We start from the raw sequence: 16,149 nt of genomic DNA, 5'->3' as shown, positions 1-16,149 counted from the left end.
ACAGTCTGCACATTTAATTTCAGATTTTCCATCTTGCACTTGCAGCAAAGGTTTTATAAGACTTTTGCTGAAAACAACAGTCAAAAAAAGCCCAGCACCTACTCTATGCCTCCTACTATGACAATACTCCACTGATATTTCTCAAATTCTTGCTAAAAATTGCTTCCATGAAAGTATAGCATCTCCTGCCAGGCACCTGAGGACCAGGGGAATTTAGCAGCTGGTCTCTCTCTACAATGTTTCTTAAAATATAAGAAATTCAGAAAATTTAATTTGAGTTATAAGACGTATCCCATACATCTCATACACTTCCTACCTGTTTTTTAGAGCTGTGAAACTACTAGATGCCAAAGCAGTGTATAAAAGTGTTATAATTATCACTGCTTCCCTCTTTCACAGTTAAAAGAATATAAAATGTGCTCTTCAAGAGAGAAGGTAAGATGCTGTAAAATGAAATTATTTCTTCAAGAGCACCATACAGATCTGTGGCATAAAGTGACAGCAAACATGATACAGTGTTCTATACAACTCTCCATCTCTCATTAGCCTTTTGCTCTGAGCAGAAATAAAGCTGGTACTCAAATCCATGGAATACATTTACAATGTTAGTTTTGTTGTATTCTGTGTAGATAAAAATGTTAATTTTTCATTCTCCACCTTTGTCTAAATTATATTTTTAGAGTCTCTGCCTTTAAGGGATAAAGCAAAAATTTAGCTCATTGGGGGTTTTTTTTGCAATAATTTAGTAAAACTTCTTTAACACTTTAGGAAGAGAGTTCACATCATATTGTCTCTCTCGTCTATTAGCAGATATGTGAGACTAGTACATTAAGTTTCACCTATCTGCATCAGCAGGCAGCAATGTCAGAGCAGGTTACAGGGGGCTTTCAAATGGAAAATACCAGCAGTGACCTCCAATACAGCAGGACAAGAAGCACAGGCTTTACTAGCCTCCCACAGGTGCTCTTCCTTGGCCTCAAGACAAAATACTCCCCATGGAGCCAGTCTCAGCCTTTAAAGCCACTCTCATGGAGAGAGCATCATTGTCTCACTGGCCTACAAACCTTGGCTACTCTTTCTAGAGGTGTGAGAGGGTTTGTGTGAGAAGGCTTCTACACAAAATTGAGCCAAATGTTACTTCGCAAAACTCTCAGCTTCCTCTGCTGACAGCTGGTGCTGCAGGATTTGGGGGCATTATCTGAAACAGCCTTTTTTGCTGTATCTTTTGTTCATAACAACAGTCAACATGAATTATTTACCTGTAAGCTCACTGTCTTTTCACTGACATCTTATTCCTCCAGGTGGCTATGATTACTTTGGCTCAGAAATTCAGATGTAGGCCATCATTTCTTTACCAGGGGTTTCTTGTAAAATTTCCGAGCAGTCTGTAGGACCAGCTGTGTCATACTGCGGTCCCACAATTTGCATATCTCTGTAGGAACTCACTCGCTGTCTGTTTGAATCTTCTTCATCCTGTCAGTTGCATCTGATCTGGGTCACCACAGAGCATTTTGGAGAAAACCCAGGACACCCAGTCTGCCTGTCTAGTCACATTTAATCACAAACTAGTGATTTCTCACTTCTTACCTGCTGCTGCAATCCAGATACACCATGACTGCCTGATGCAGCTGACAATTTGGATGTTGTTCAGAAAGCAGCGTTTCGGATGCTGACAACTTCAGATTACTGTAGTCTCAGCACTTAGTGGAAATTCAGCTCTAGGCATTAATAACATAATTTTTACAATGCCAGGAATCCTCTTATGCATTGCAACCTATTTTGAGAGGTGTGATTTTCCCCCAAGTGATCTGCTCATCCTGTAAGTTTCTGTGAAATTTTATTCAAGCTCAAATTGATTAATAGAAGAGAACACCAAAACTAAAACATGAGTGGATAAATTTGCCATTAGCCTTTTTGTTTCTCCTCAAATTCTTGCTAACCGCATTTTCCCAATGGTAAGCACTGGTATGACCAATTCTTGCTCCCCTCTCACACTTAACTTTTTGAGTATTTTTCTGTTACCTACTCACTGCTACTAGGATCAGCAGGTGATGGTGATGTGAAGTGATTCTAAAAACACATTTTTGGCTGTTTTTCTGTTGGCTGCATCAGTTCCCTCATTCTGCACACAGCAGTGCCTTCCTGGCAGCTGGAGGGAAGGCTTGCCATAAAACAAGAGTGGAACAAGCATCTGACAGCAGGAATATTCTGTAATGCAGTGTAACTGACCATACTGATTTTAAAATGTATTTTAATTACTCCCCTATAAAAACTGAAGGGCAAAAAATCCACCCCTGCCACTACAGGTTAGTCCCACACAGTAAAACTGGCAAGAGAAGAGATTTTGTAGTAAAAAAAGTAAATTAGTTTTAAATTTTCTATCTTGATTTTCTTACTTATGCTTCTTATTATGCTTCTCCTACTTAACTCTTCCCAATTAATCTCATGTACAGGAAAATAATTTTTTTTCTTCCCAAACTCTGTATTTATCCACATTTTAGAACATTATTTTAAATCATTTGTCTATGTAAAATTTTATGTTTATTTTTTTCTCAGACAAAAATGTGCTTAAAATTTTAAGAAATAATCTAAATTTTCTGCACCTTAATTTCATTTTGTGTAGATGATTTAAAAATTGGCCCATAAGTTTGCAGATTTATTGCCAATTTATGTTTGCAAAACATAAACATTCTGACATCCTTGAATAAACAGGTGCAGAAATACAGCATAAAATAAATCAAATGATGGTGATTTAAAAATCTCAGAAACACTGTATAGAGCTCTGGCACAGCACTCCTAAAGACTATTGACCACTAAAATGCAAAATCCTTCTCTTCTCACAGTCAACCCAAAGCTTTTCACTGGACAGATTAAAAAACAAGCACACACCTGCTTTTTCCCAAGAAGAGTGTTGCATTTATAAGAAAAAAAATAAGGACTTGTTACTTTTGAAATCTGGCCAAATTTTCTGATTAAAATAAAGTGTGATTATGGAATTAAATTTTTTTTCATACACATTTATCAAGGCTATGTTAAAAAAAAAGACCCAAAAATATTACATTGAGTAAGAGGCTGTACATTCAATTAGACGCTTCAACTTTAAAAGTATTAATAGGATTTTAGAACAAGGGTTAAGATTTTATGGGGAGTGACCCTTGCTAACGAGCAGAGAGGGAATTCTCTGTGAGAGAAATAGAGAGAAATAGAAGCCAAAAAGTGATGAACAGTATTTCTCTCAATCATGCTTTTAGCTCTATTCCAGCTATATCAACCTATTACTTTGCTATTTTATTCTCAAAGGGGTGGGAATCTTGCCTTCACTGATGGCAAGTTCAACAGCTTGAAAAATGTGACTCCAAAGGCCACTTAGGCTACAAGGAGAAAATTTAGAGTAGAAATACCTCTACTAATGGAAAAAGGTTGTTCTGACCAATCAGTCATGCCACTGTGATTTGCAAGTTTGTAGTTTCAGAAGAAAACCTGTGGCACAATTTTTTTGGCAAGACAGACACAAGCAAAGGGTAGGGAACAGCAGTTCTGAAGAGGACAAGTCTGCAGCCAGGCTTGGGGCAGCTTTATTTTGGTGTAAAAATGTGCATATCCTTTTCTGGACACTCTAGTTCATGATGAGCTCAAATTCAACATAGAAATGTGAGATTATATATGTTTTGGGTCAAATAGTAAAATTTACAGAAAAGCAAAATAGTGAAAATAAGTAAATATAAATAGGAACAACTTAGATCCTCTTTGAAACTGCATGATTTTATGGTACCACTGGCTGTCTTTTATTACTATTTTGCTACACATTTAATTGTCTCTTCTTCCAGAATCATATTAATGTAGTTACTTTCAAAGGAAACAATTTATTCTCAGCATGCTTCCTTTGCATATTGAAGCACTCAAAATGAAAACAGCAACTATACAATGCAATTAAATTATATTTTTAGAACAACAGAGCACAAATAAACAGGGTCTCCCAAAACCTGTTTTTTTCTGCAGATTTTTGTGGACCCTTTATTATAACTTCATAAAGAAGAAATCCAGCGCAGCAGAGCACACGTAGAGGATTTCATTCATTGCCTTGACTGTAACAAGAGAAATAAGGAAGCAGAAGTTTTTTGTCTTGGTTTTGGGAGTGGAGCTGGGTCAATCTCTCTTTTTTCCTCTACCAAAAAGGAAGTGTGTGATACTGCTTCTAATATTTCCAGCTTCTGACAGATGTCTGCTCTGGGACTCTGAAGCAGACTATTACCTGCTTAGGAATGATAGACACCTCATTCACTTGCTTTATCATCCATGCACAGGATGTAAGCTAGAAGCAGTGAGTCACCTGTCATGCCTTTTCATATCTTCTCATGTCTTTGATTGATGACCAGTCAAATGTCAGCTAGATTCAAAAATTTATTTTTAAACTCAATTCCACATGTTTAAGTACATTATCAATTATCTGTCATTTGAAGCAGAGACTTTGTTATGACAGATCTGGACTTCTGTTCATACCATGCAGAATTTTACATCCCTTTAGCTATGCCTTTTAGCTATTTATTCTTTATGATTTGGAAAAACAACAAACAACAACAACAAAGAAAAAGACCAAAAAAATCCCAAACCAGCATTTGATATCCTTAAGTTAATTATTGTCATCTATCACCCTCTGTGTTATAAAAAGTGATATGGCTACATACAGTATGAAACCCAAAAGCTGGCTTTTAAGCATACATTTTTATTTCTGTATATCAATGCTTGGTTTCTCACTGAGTCATATAATGTTTTCCAAATTATAAGATCCTACAAATAGCTATCTGATTGACTGCCTCATTAAAGTTCTACTTCTCTGAAAAACATATTCCTTGTTTTTTGATGGACTATTTCATGAAATTAGGTACTAGTGATCACATATACAGCTATTAGTTGTCTGCCTTTAAAAAGACTGTTTTAAGACTGATTTACAGTGTAACTTATGCTCCTGGTGGGTGACAGAAATCTCATGGGTTTTGTGCTTAAATATGTTAAAAGCATTTTCTCCCTTGAAACATGAATTAAACTTAGGGCACTTTAACAAAAATATATACAAATACCTTACTAAATTCCCAATCACTCCTAGCTAAATAAATAGTGATTTCCTTGTAATCTGAGAAAAGTACATGAAACACAGCCTATGGCAATTAACCTCCTTACCACAATCCAAATATCCTAAGCCTTGTGAATCATTAAATGTTCTATTGTGACTACCAACCATTTGTCTTAAATTCAGGAATAATGAACTCAATAATATATAAGTACTACAATTTAATCCATTGGACTTTATTAAATCAGGCAGGTTTCTATTGTTGGTTATGTTACTGCTTACTACCTGGTACCATTACAGCATTTCCTTTAAAGTTTAGAGTTTGTTAATTACCATCTCTTTTGATCTGGGCCTTTTTTTTTTTTAATGTACTTTTTTTCTGGGAATAGTATAAGTCTTGTAAAGATCATTAATTTAAGCTTTTTAATTGATTAGGTCTTTGCACATCAGCTAGAGACTTACCACTTTATAATCTTTGAGTCTAAAATGGCAATTTTTCCTTGCAGCCTACCCACACTGGGTGGAGAAGCTCAATGATACCCAGCTAGACAGTGGCGAGCTGCTCCGATGGGAATGCAAAGCCACTGGAAAGCCAAGGCCCACTTATCGCTGGCTGAAAAATGGAGTTCCTCTCTGGCCACAGGTACACTAGACAAAGAGTCACCTCTATGTTGGATGCTTCTCCTTTCATTCAGATAAAGTCAGTTAAAGAAAGTATAGAAAGGTTCTTCAGAAATTACTGTTTGGTTAATGCAAAAAGTGTGAGGACCATTACACTTTCAACTCAATCTGTTCTCTGAAAGTAACAGAATTTATCATGAAGATCATTAAAATGGTATGTGTAAGACCCCTAGAATGTAAAGTGTTTTACAACAATCACCTGATATATTCTAGAATTAGACATAAATAAAATTATTTTTTTCTTTTAAAAGGCCACTGATGGCATGGTCTGTCTTTTATTTCAAATTTTTCTGTTTCTCTCACTGCATCATCAAAGAATCATCCCACATCATGTAGGTTTTTTTGCCTAATACCTTTTAATTTTATAGTCTTAAATTATTTGGAGTAATGAAAAACTTTGTAAATTTACTTAATCTATTTTTCCAGATTAAAATAAAGCTAGCTGTTTGATTCTGGGAGAAAATGGCTATATTTGCAAATGAACTGACAAAATGGATTTATGAATATAAAAGATGTAATGTCTTCCTTTCCAGCAAATGTCCCTTCTATCTATTTGGGAACATCAACCAATTATGCAAACAACCAGAAAAGAAACATATAAATAGTTTACTTTTGAAGCTGTGAGGCATTGAAAATAAGGTTACTCTATTCATTTATGCTTTTTTTTATGGAGCTATTAGTGCTGAAATAGAAGCAATTTAAATATCTCTACTTTTGGTTCTCCGATTTTCCAAACCATTAGTTTCTCCAGACTCTGAAATTTCAAATTGAATTTTACTTTGAGCTGGGTGAGGGCTTACAACAAAATGAATTTTTTATCACAGTTTCCTCTGCATTCCCAAACAATTTATGCCTTATCAATTTTAACTTACAACAACCGTTATAATGAAACTTGGAGTTGTTTTATAGTAGTTCAAATTATTCATATCATAGCTTTATTAAATACTCCCTTCCATAAACAGTTATTGATGTCCCAATTATTTTCTGTTAGTTGGCCTTTCAAATTAGAAATTTGTACTAATGATGAAAGTAATTGGACCCTTTAGTTCTTAATTATGCAAGCAATCTTTCATATATCTCCTTTTAAGAAAATAGCACTATTACTGAGACCAAAAATTTGCTATGTATTTGAAGATCAGCAGACACATTACATTCACAAACGATTTCTTTCCTCCCGAAAGTTCCCAGGATGAGCTGCTTTTAAAAATTATGTAAGGGTAACAGCAAACAAATAAACAAACAAACAGAATAAAGGAAGCATTGAACATAGTGAATTTATCTGAAAATATTTACTGTCAAATATTTTTTGACTTTTTATTCTTGTAATTTCATGTATAACAAGATAAAGGTAAGCCCAAGGAAACCTGTTTTCTGTTGCTTCACCTTAAGCTAATAACACAGCAATTTTCCAGTTCTTTTTTGCTTTTATAGAGTAACTTTTAATGTTTTTTTAAATTCTATTACAGAGCAAGATTGAGATGATTAATGGTGTTCTGATGATCCATAGTGTGAATGTCTCAGATGCTGGAATGTATCAGTGCTTAGCAGAAAATAAGTATGGTACGATTTATGCCAGTGCTGAGCTGAAGGTTTTAGGTGAGTATTTGGAAAAGAATGAGTTGTTCCTTTCTCCTCTTTTGAGAATTCATTCTTTTCTTAGACTGTTGTGACAAGAAACAGTTTCTGCCAGTCCAAATAGCAGAGCAGATAAAAGTGGTTTCTTTTTATTCTTGTTACTTATGTGTAGGTGAGTCCTTTCTTGCCCCAGAGAGCATTGGGCCTTCTGTTAACCAAAAATTGTCATTCATACATAACTGAATCCGTAGCATATTGTGAATATTTCTCACATAAGGCTATTTCAGCTCAAATAAATGGAAAAATATTTTTTACTCCATCAATCATATGTGCAGGAAAGGAAATTTAGAGGAAGTATATGTATTTTAATCTCTGTTAGAATTAACTTATTATTTCTACTTTGGCCATTACTCAAAGGTAATTATACAAGATCTTAGTTTCAAAAAACTTCTTATGAAATCACCAAAATGAATTGAATAATATCAATTGCATACTTGGCTGAATATCCTCCAAAGAAAAGAAAATACACTACATAGTGTTACCTGGAAATATGATAAAAATGCCATTATCCAAAGACTGAAGCAAGCAGTTAACGAAGAAAAAAGCTGAAGAACTTTTGAACACTCTAATTTTCCTTAAACCAAACTGTAGCAACATGCAGTGGAACGATAGGGATAAGTGCCCTTCCAGAGGATTAAGACAGACTTGTAAGATCATTTCCATTAGAGTATGATATAGCAGGAAGAAAGTTGTCCACCAAAGTTGTTTAATGGCCGTATCAGAGATTAGACCTGCACATGAGAATCATTCCTTTAAACTCCCAGTCAAATGAGTAACAAAGCTATAATTGCAGAAATATACCATGTTTCAGCTAACATTTGGCTCTTTTGGTAAATAACCTTTCTAGTACATTTCAGCTATTTCCTAGCTGGCCAACATTAGAATTTCACTGACAAGTTATAAAATCATTTCTTTATAACCATAAAGTTAAAAACCAAGACCAGTGATTGTTTTCTTTTCATCACTTTTTTTGGTCATTTGTGATTCAGTCAACAAACATACACGTTACAGCATTCTTTGGCTTTGTTTTTTGTATCTGTTATAAAATAGGTATACCTAGTATGTCAGGTACTTGCAGACTTTCTTTGATGTTCTTTAATATCAGAAGTAGATCCTGTATATTGCTGCAGTAAAATTAGTTTTTCATTTTCTCACTTGTAAGATTGTACCCATGTTAAATTTTAACCATAATATTGTATTAAAGAAGCAGTTGTGTTTAATTTGCTGCCTTACCAAAGGGAAAAGAACAGAATTAATTGTCCGTATAAATATCTCTGGTATGTGAATTAACCAAAATAATGGTAGGAAAATCCTACATATTTGAGGCAATGAAGTGTAGTGTCCCTGTGCAGCTGAGGTGTACCTGAGGCGAGATATAGCTGAGGTAGAGACCTTTGACATTACAAAGGTAGTTCAAGAAAAACACAATCAAACACTTGAGAACTAATGTAGTGTCTTGGTGTGAAATTGCAGTAATTAATGACATTTTTAACACATTTATTATCTTAGCTTTTGTTTGTAAAATGGGAATTCTTAAAAAGTGAAATACTAAGAACGAGACGTGGTTAAATATCTTCTATTAAGAAGTTCTCATATTGAAATTCCCAGTATTCAGACAAATATAAGTGAAAGCAATAAAATTTCCCTAACACTAACATTCTTTGCAAGCACTAACTCTACAGAGTACATTTTGGATTGGTATGGAATTAAAACTTTGTTTCATTTTGAACTATTTACCTCTAACAAGCTCTTGATTAAAAAAAAAAAAAAAAGATGGGAAAAGTGTAGCTAAAACATTTGCATTATTTAATTTCTAAAGTCGTTTGATTTCACAAGTAGTTTTACTCTAGTTTGCTCATGTGAAAGATTTCTCATTAATCTGTAGCTGGATTGAGTTATAAACCTACCATGTAATCCTGGCTGCTGATTTCAAATGTTTTGTAAAATTTTGATTTTGACATAATAATTTCAAAGAGAGAAATTGAGATTCTATTCCCAACCCCGAATATATTTTTCTAATCTTCTATTAGAACACAATGAAACAGAAGGCTCTGATTTTTCTCTGTAGAGTTAACTTACTTCTTTTTAACAGCTTCAGCTCCCACTTTCCCACTCAATCAAATGAGGAAAACAATAATTGTTACCAAAGGCCAAGAAGTTGCCATTGAGTGCAAGCCGGAAGCCTCTCCAAAGCCAACTATCACTTGGAAGAAAGGCGACAAAGTGTTAAGGGAGAATAAGAGGTTAGAAGTTTGTTCAGTAAACTAAAATTTTGTTTGCATGTTGGATTATCTGATATGATGTGAAAATGCAGCAAGTGACAAGAACATGCTGAACGTTAGCCTGGGTATGGCATAATTATTTTTTCAAGCTGATTTGTTTGACAGTAGTGACTTTATAGTTTCCACAATATTGAAATGAAAAATCTTAACATTGTTCAGAGATGCAGAGAGATGAAAAGGTGTTGTTTGTGGAGTTTTGTCTCTATTTTCTGTTATTAATTTCAAAAACTTTTCAATTATTCTGTAGAGGTACTGCAAATCTAGTGTATGAAAGTATCAAAAGCATAAAGGCCAAATTATTCAGAAAGACATAAAATGTGCTTATTCATTTGAAATAATTTTAATAAGGCAGATTTACAGTTTGATCACAATGGAAGTCTATGTAAGAATAGCTTTAAAATGATTCAGAGAAGGAAAATATAATTCCATTATAGGATTTAATTATACTGGTAGTTTCTGTACTCAGTGGTACATCTGTTTAACAGATTATGCTTGATTAAATCAGTTCTGTCCAGCTTTGTACGGTAAAAGCAGTTTAAGCACTGCAGGTTAAATGCCAGATGTAATTGCCCTTTACAAGATTACTTATCTGTACACTGGAATAGTTTTGCTACTCTGCACATGGTCTTTAAGTACAAAGAGCAATCTTTTCCTCTTTCTGGTAATGTGGTATGTGAATGAAGTCATTTAAAATGACTTGTGTAGTATAATCAGAAAGATAAAATCAAGTCCCCCTTCTTTTGAATTTTTACAACACTGAGGGAAACAGTAGAGTGCGTCTGTCCTCATTAGCTGCCAAATCTATTTTGTTCAAGTGTGCTGTATTTTCATCTCATGACATTTGTTTTGTTCTGAGAAGGAAAAATGGGTAACTTCTTGTACCATATTGATTTTTTTTGTTGAAAGGGAGAGAGCAAAACAGTATTACATAACAACATTTTACTAACTGGAGTTGTATCCTTTGTATTGACAATATGACAGATTTATATTACAAAGGAGCTGAAAATATCAAATATCGTGACACTGATGTCTCTATGCTCTACCTACACAGTTGATATTTTTCACTACATGACCTTTTCCTCTCATCTCCACAAAACTCACTATGGTTTCTCTGATCACCACGTGTAAATCACATTTTGATCAAAGAAAGACCAGTAAATCATTTTAGTAAGTACTTTATGTCTGTCCAAACATAGCCTAACTCTGAAGTTAAAATCTTACGACAATAGATCTGAAGTTTCATTTTTTGGTACTTGTAGATTTTGATACTTGTTTGTTTAGACAGAGGCTCGAACAAGAAATGATGAAACATGGCAAATGAAATGCTGGTTTAACTATATCAGATATTTGAAAAAAGAGGGTTGCATTCAACTTAATTTTTTAGTCAGCTGTTCAAGGATTATCATGCGTTATTTACAGCGGTTTCCCTGCATCTACTGTTTATAGAGGGGTGGGCATGAGAGGAATATCAGTTTCAAGGGAATTTAGTTCTGTCTCTATACAGTATGCTTTAAACAAAAATAATAGACTCTCTTTAAGAGAAGGTGAGGAAGCCTATTGTGATTTGTGAAAGGACATCTAAATCAATGAAGAAAATATGTATGTTTCCATGCTTTGGGCACTCTGAGAAGGAAGAAATGCTGTTAAATATTTAAAAAATTAATAAGCTGACATTGTAAACATATCAGTGTACTTTAAAAATGGGCCTTCTTCATAGTCTGTTGATAAAAATCCTAGGAAAAAAAACTAATTAGGTACTGTCATCTGATGAGTTCTCATGGACTATTAAGTCCTTAGAGATAAAAAAATAATAATCAATTTTAAAAATAGCAAAAAACCCCAACATTCTGGTTAAGTAATAAGGAAGGACAAGAATAGAACAGCATAATATATTTTCTTCTTTTCTGTCACTTTTTTTTCTCTTCTAAAATGTGGCTATCAAGTGTACATTGTGTTTAAGTTTTGCGAAGTCTATGAGCCCAGCAAAGGAATATGATCCTTTTAGCAAGATCAATAAAAAAGAGACCTTCCCCTCCAGAGCAAAGAAAAAATTTCACTTGAACAGTGGGTCTGCTATTATGTGTTCCATGTCTTCCAAACTCTGTTGCTCCTTAGGTGTTTTTTATACAACAGAAGCTGGTTGACAGAAATACCTGTAGCAACATTTCCATAGATAACTGAAGAGAAGGCTGATTGTTCCTGTGGGACTCATGGCTGGAATTTAATGCAGTCTGAAAGCCTCAAATGTTTCAGATTCATTGGGAAGCCATGCACTTGGGAACATAACTCTGGAATGCCTTCATCAGCTTCATTTCTTGGTCTCTTTTACCTTCGAACGAATTATCCAGGTCAAGCCCTTCAAATTCATAGTATAGCTATGATAGGCTTGATCCCCAGGAATCATTTTGAGCAGCCAGGTAATTTGATTCCTTTAGGAAAGAGTCTGCATATTGTAACAGGGTTTTTCAATTGAGTTCCAAATGAGTGGCAAGTCTATGAGATAGATCTAAAAGAATTAGGATATTCAGTTATGTCAGTAATTATACATCAGTTTTTTGCTGATGAAAGCATGGCTCCAAGTTTTATAATCTCAAAATATATTAAAATATAATGAAATTGTTCCTATAAAAAGATAGTTGTTTAATAAGGCTTCCAAAGTGTTTACAATTCATTCTATTAACCAGAGATAAAGATCTAGAACTGATGCAAAAGAAATTAAATAAAATATATTATATTGGTGATCTTTTATGCAGAAGACTAGAACTTCCAAAGATCAAGGTATAGTCTGTGAAGCTTTCTGGTACAAGACATTTATTGATCAGCGTTTGAACAGAGTTCAAGTCTCTTTCATATATCATTATGTCAGTGAGTCATTAATACATTCAATCAAAGATAATTTCATCTGCAATTTCACCTAAAAGTTTAAGGAAGGGAGTTGTTATACCTCTATTTTGGAATTAAAATACAGCTGAGCACAACACCAATATCAGTGGTCTGGATATAGAACATACTTAAGCTGCATATTTTCATTCATCATCTCACAATATTTAAAATTCATAGCTTTCTTTCCTAACAACTTGTCTCAGTACTTGATTCTCATAGGCTGGTAGATGGTTGTGTCTCATTTATGGCAGGCTATGATAAGGTATGCTCTGGTTATTGACTTGAACAATATTTTCATCCACAAAAAATTTGTAAAGAACTTTGGAATCTTTTTGTTCATAAGTAGTTTTGGTTTTATAGGAAAGGGAATTATATTGGGACCAAAGTCTGAAAAAAAGTCCTTGCTTTTATTTTTAGTAAACAGTTTGGTTGAAACTTTGCTTTAGAACCTAAATAGGAGGAATTAGACCCTTGGGGAAGTGTTCAGTGACCAAAATATACTTTTGTGAAGTTTCTGAAATATTTCAATCAGATAATTCCTAAAGTGTAATCAAACAATCACTTTAGCGTCGGCTTCTAAAGAAGACCAAGACCCAGCCCTCCCAGACCACAAAGCCATCTAGAAGCCTGTTCATAATTAAACATTTTTTAATTTACGTATCAAACTAAAAAAAAGCAACAAAAGTGATGTTTTGTAGACAGTAAATGTTATAATGTACACTAGAATGGACCAGAATTCAGTGTCAGTTGCACCAATATAAATCATGAGTTCTAGTAACAAAGTTAATGATTAAATTCAGGACAACCATTTAAAAATTTTTTTTAAGTTCCTGTGTTCAGGCATCAGGTATTTTATAATGATTTACAACAGCATAAATTTTTGTGAGCCATTACTACCTGAGCTGTAATCTCTTTTTCTTCATTTTCTTAAAGAAAATTTCTTTTATTTTCTAGATTGCCTTGTAGTGGTGATTACAGTTGATGTTTAAACAGATACACCTGAGGAGTCAAAAGTGTTGAAAAGTCTTATAAGTCCTTGTTCATCTGTTTTGTGTGCTTTCTCGTACAACTGAAATATTCTCCTCATTAAACTTATATTAAATTTTTATTCTAGCTCATTATTTCCATTACATATCCATTAATTATAGTTTAAATAAAATAATTTGAAAGCACTCTCGGAATGAGAATGTTGTCTTTAGTCCCTATTTTTTCCTTCTTTATTAAGACTACCAAGCAATAAAAATAATAATAATAATTTTAAAAAGCACAGTTTAACCAAAAAATGTGTCACTGAGGAAGAAAGCACAGCTTAACCAACAAATCAGTAACTGAGGGAGCAGGACTTTTCTAGCCCCAATTCTGTGCTGCTTTATTTTGCCTTTTTTCTTCTCCTTTTGAAGCTTCTCAAATTATAATGCTTTGTTTGTTTTACACCATAATTTGTGTACAAATATTTAATCTAAAAAAAAAAGAAAATATAGGGATGACTTAATACCTATGTATTCATTGCTAATGTAATTCTGTGTTTATGGATTTTTTACTTCCCATATGGCACAGTGGCACAGTCTAAGCTTTCTCCTTCACCTCACAGAACAAGCTGTGCATAAAAACATTAACAGTCTCTGAAGGTCACACTCACCACAGATCACCAAGAGCAGCACAGTGCCAGTCTCTCTGTGACCACTGTGTAATTGCTCATATTGATCCACCTATGTCCCAGATTAATTCTTGCTGAAGACCTAAATAGACTAAGTCTTTCCGTGGGGAAAATAAATGGTAGCAAAACTCCACCTGCCACTTTTTCTATGGTGCAATTAGCTTCCTTTTTTCCACTTCTGTTTGAAGGAGTTCTTACATAAGATGAGAAAACTTGGTATGTTAAGCAGCAGAGGGAATTTCAGATATTTTGAAAGTAATAAACTGGGTTTCACCAGGACACAAACTTCAACATCTCCATTATTGCAATACACAATCACAATGGTAATTTCATTGATTGCAAGTGGGTAAAAATTCTTTCCTTTTTTCTGAATGATAGAAAAGAATTACAGAGCAGCAGCGAGTGGCATGGAGCTCTGGATAGCACATGGTCCACTCCCAGGATCAGAGCAGTGCCAGCTAGAGCAGATTGCTTAAGGTCATGTCTCATCAAGTTTTGAGTAACTCCAAGGAGGGAAATACTGCAGCCTATCTGGGAAATTTGTTCCTAGTGGAGTTAAGCACCCCTACAGTAAAAGGAAACAAAACAAAACACCAAATAAAAAAAAATTCAAGCACAAACAAACAAAACCATTTTAATATTTAAATGGAATTTATGTTTACATGGAATTGCATGTGTTTCAGTTTGTGCCCATTGTCTCCGTCCTGTCACAGGGCACCACAGAGAAGCACCTAACTACATCTGCTTACCTCATCCCTTCAGAGTGTCTGCATCAGTTGATAAGTGCCTTTAACAGCTGGGAGGCTCTGATCTGTAATAAATATGGCCATATAATGAGTTTCTATTAATGCTTCTTCCATGACATCTGAAATTCTCCATTCAGATCTGTGCCAAACTTGCCTGGCCACCAAAATTCATAAAATGGAGATGTCACTTCCCCATACAAAACCTTCCCAGAGTGTATTGCCATGTTGCAAAGTTACTCTCTGCTTGTCGTATTCTTCATTTACTGTGTGCCTGCTCTGAGGCAGTTGGGATGGATTTGCAGCCATGGTGAAGCCTGTAGAGGCTATACATTGAACAACAAAGTACTAGATATTAATAGTAAGTGCTCTGACAGTTGTTCCCTTATTAAATAAAATTAGTGGATACAGAAAATAGGGAGATATGGATATTTGTGAAGTTACTGGACATTAAAAATATGGACAATTGTTTATGAGAAAACTTTGTTTTCTGTGGGTAAATTGCAAGCCATACATTGACCTGTGAAGAACAGGAGAACACTAAACAGTGCTCATTAGGTGAGAAGTATCGTCTATAGGGACTAAATTTAGAATAAAGACACTGGAAGGGACAAAGTGTTCAAGCTGCATGTAACAATACATGAGGGAGTGAATTGAGGCTGCTCAAGTTCTGCCTTGAACTAAGCTTGCTTTATTTTGCTTTCTTTCAGTTATGTTTCCCTAACATTCAGCAGCTGTAAAAGAAGTCAGAGAAAAGAAAGAGAAGAAAGTGATCTTTTACAGGGACATTAAATTCCAAATACGAATATTACACAGACACAGGGAAATCTGATGCTATTGCTTTTTACCTACCTTCAAGTCAATACTGAAATCTTTAAACTACAAAAGTATCTGTGCTGTATGCCTAAATATTTCATCTGTCCCACTTTGCTATGTAATTAGCGGAAGCACATAGAGCATTTAAATCTAAAAATGTCATCATTCAAAACCTTAGAAATAGACATGTTTTTACAGTCTTCTGGTCTCTCAAACTCCTTCATTTTCAGTTTTGACAGGTTCTAATTACAGTTTTTCTCTTCATTCTACTGTATTTAAGGATCTGTCAGTGTTTCCATTCTAAGTTCCTATTTTAATAGCTTTTAAGTTTAATTATGATGGAAAAAATCAAAAAGGAAAATAAGGGTGTTTCAGAGCAGCAGC

At 34.4% G+C, this 16,149-nt stretch overlaps 1 protein-coding gene across 2 annotated transcripts in view; it reads left to right on the top strand.

Annotated features, from left to right (window-relative positions):
• The window catches only part of CNTN5 (contactin 5), a 604,610-nt gene that overhangs the window by 474,803 nt on the left and 113,658 nt on the right, over positions 1-16,149 (top strand). For both annotated transcript variants that reach the window (XM_030945129.1, XM_030945140.1), the window contains exons 11-13: positions 5,575-5,711; positions 7,216-7,345; positions 9,477-9,627. In XM_030945129.1, coding sequence (XP_030800989.1) covers positions 5,575-5,711; positions 7,216-7,345; positions 9,477-9,627 — 418 coding nt within the window. The remainder of the gene's footprint in view (positions 1-5,574; positions 5,712-7,215; positions 7,346-9,476; positions 9,628-16,149) is intronic.

Source organism: Camarhynchus parvulus, chromosome 1, assembly GCF_901933205.1.
Source record: "Camarhynchus parvulus chromosome 1, STF_HiC, whole genome shotgun sequence".
In the NCBI taxonomy this organism is placed as follows: Eukaryota; Metazoa; Chordata; class Aves; order Passeriformes; family Thraupidae; genus Camarhynchus; species Camarhynchus parvulus.
The sequence above is the reverse complement of the archived record's forward strand: the minus strand, read 5'-3'. Positions and strand labels throughout refer to the sequence as shown.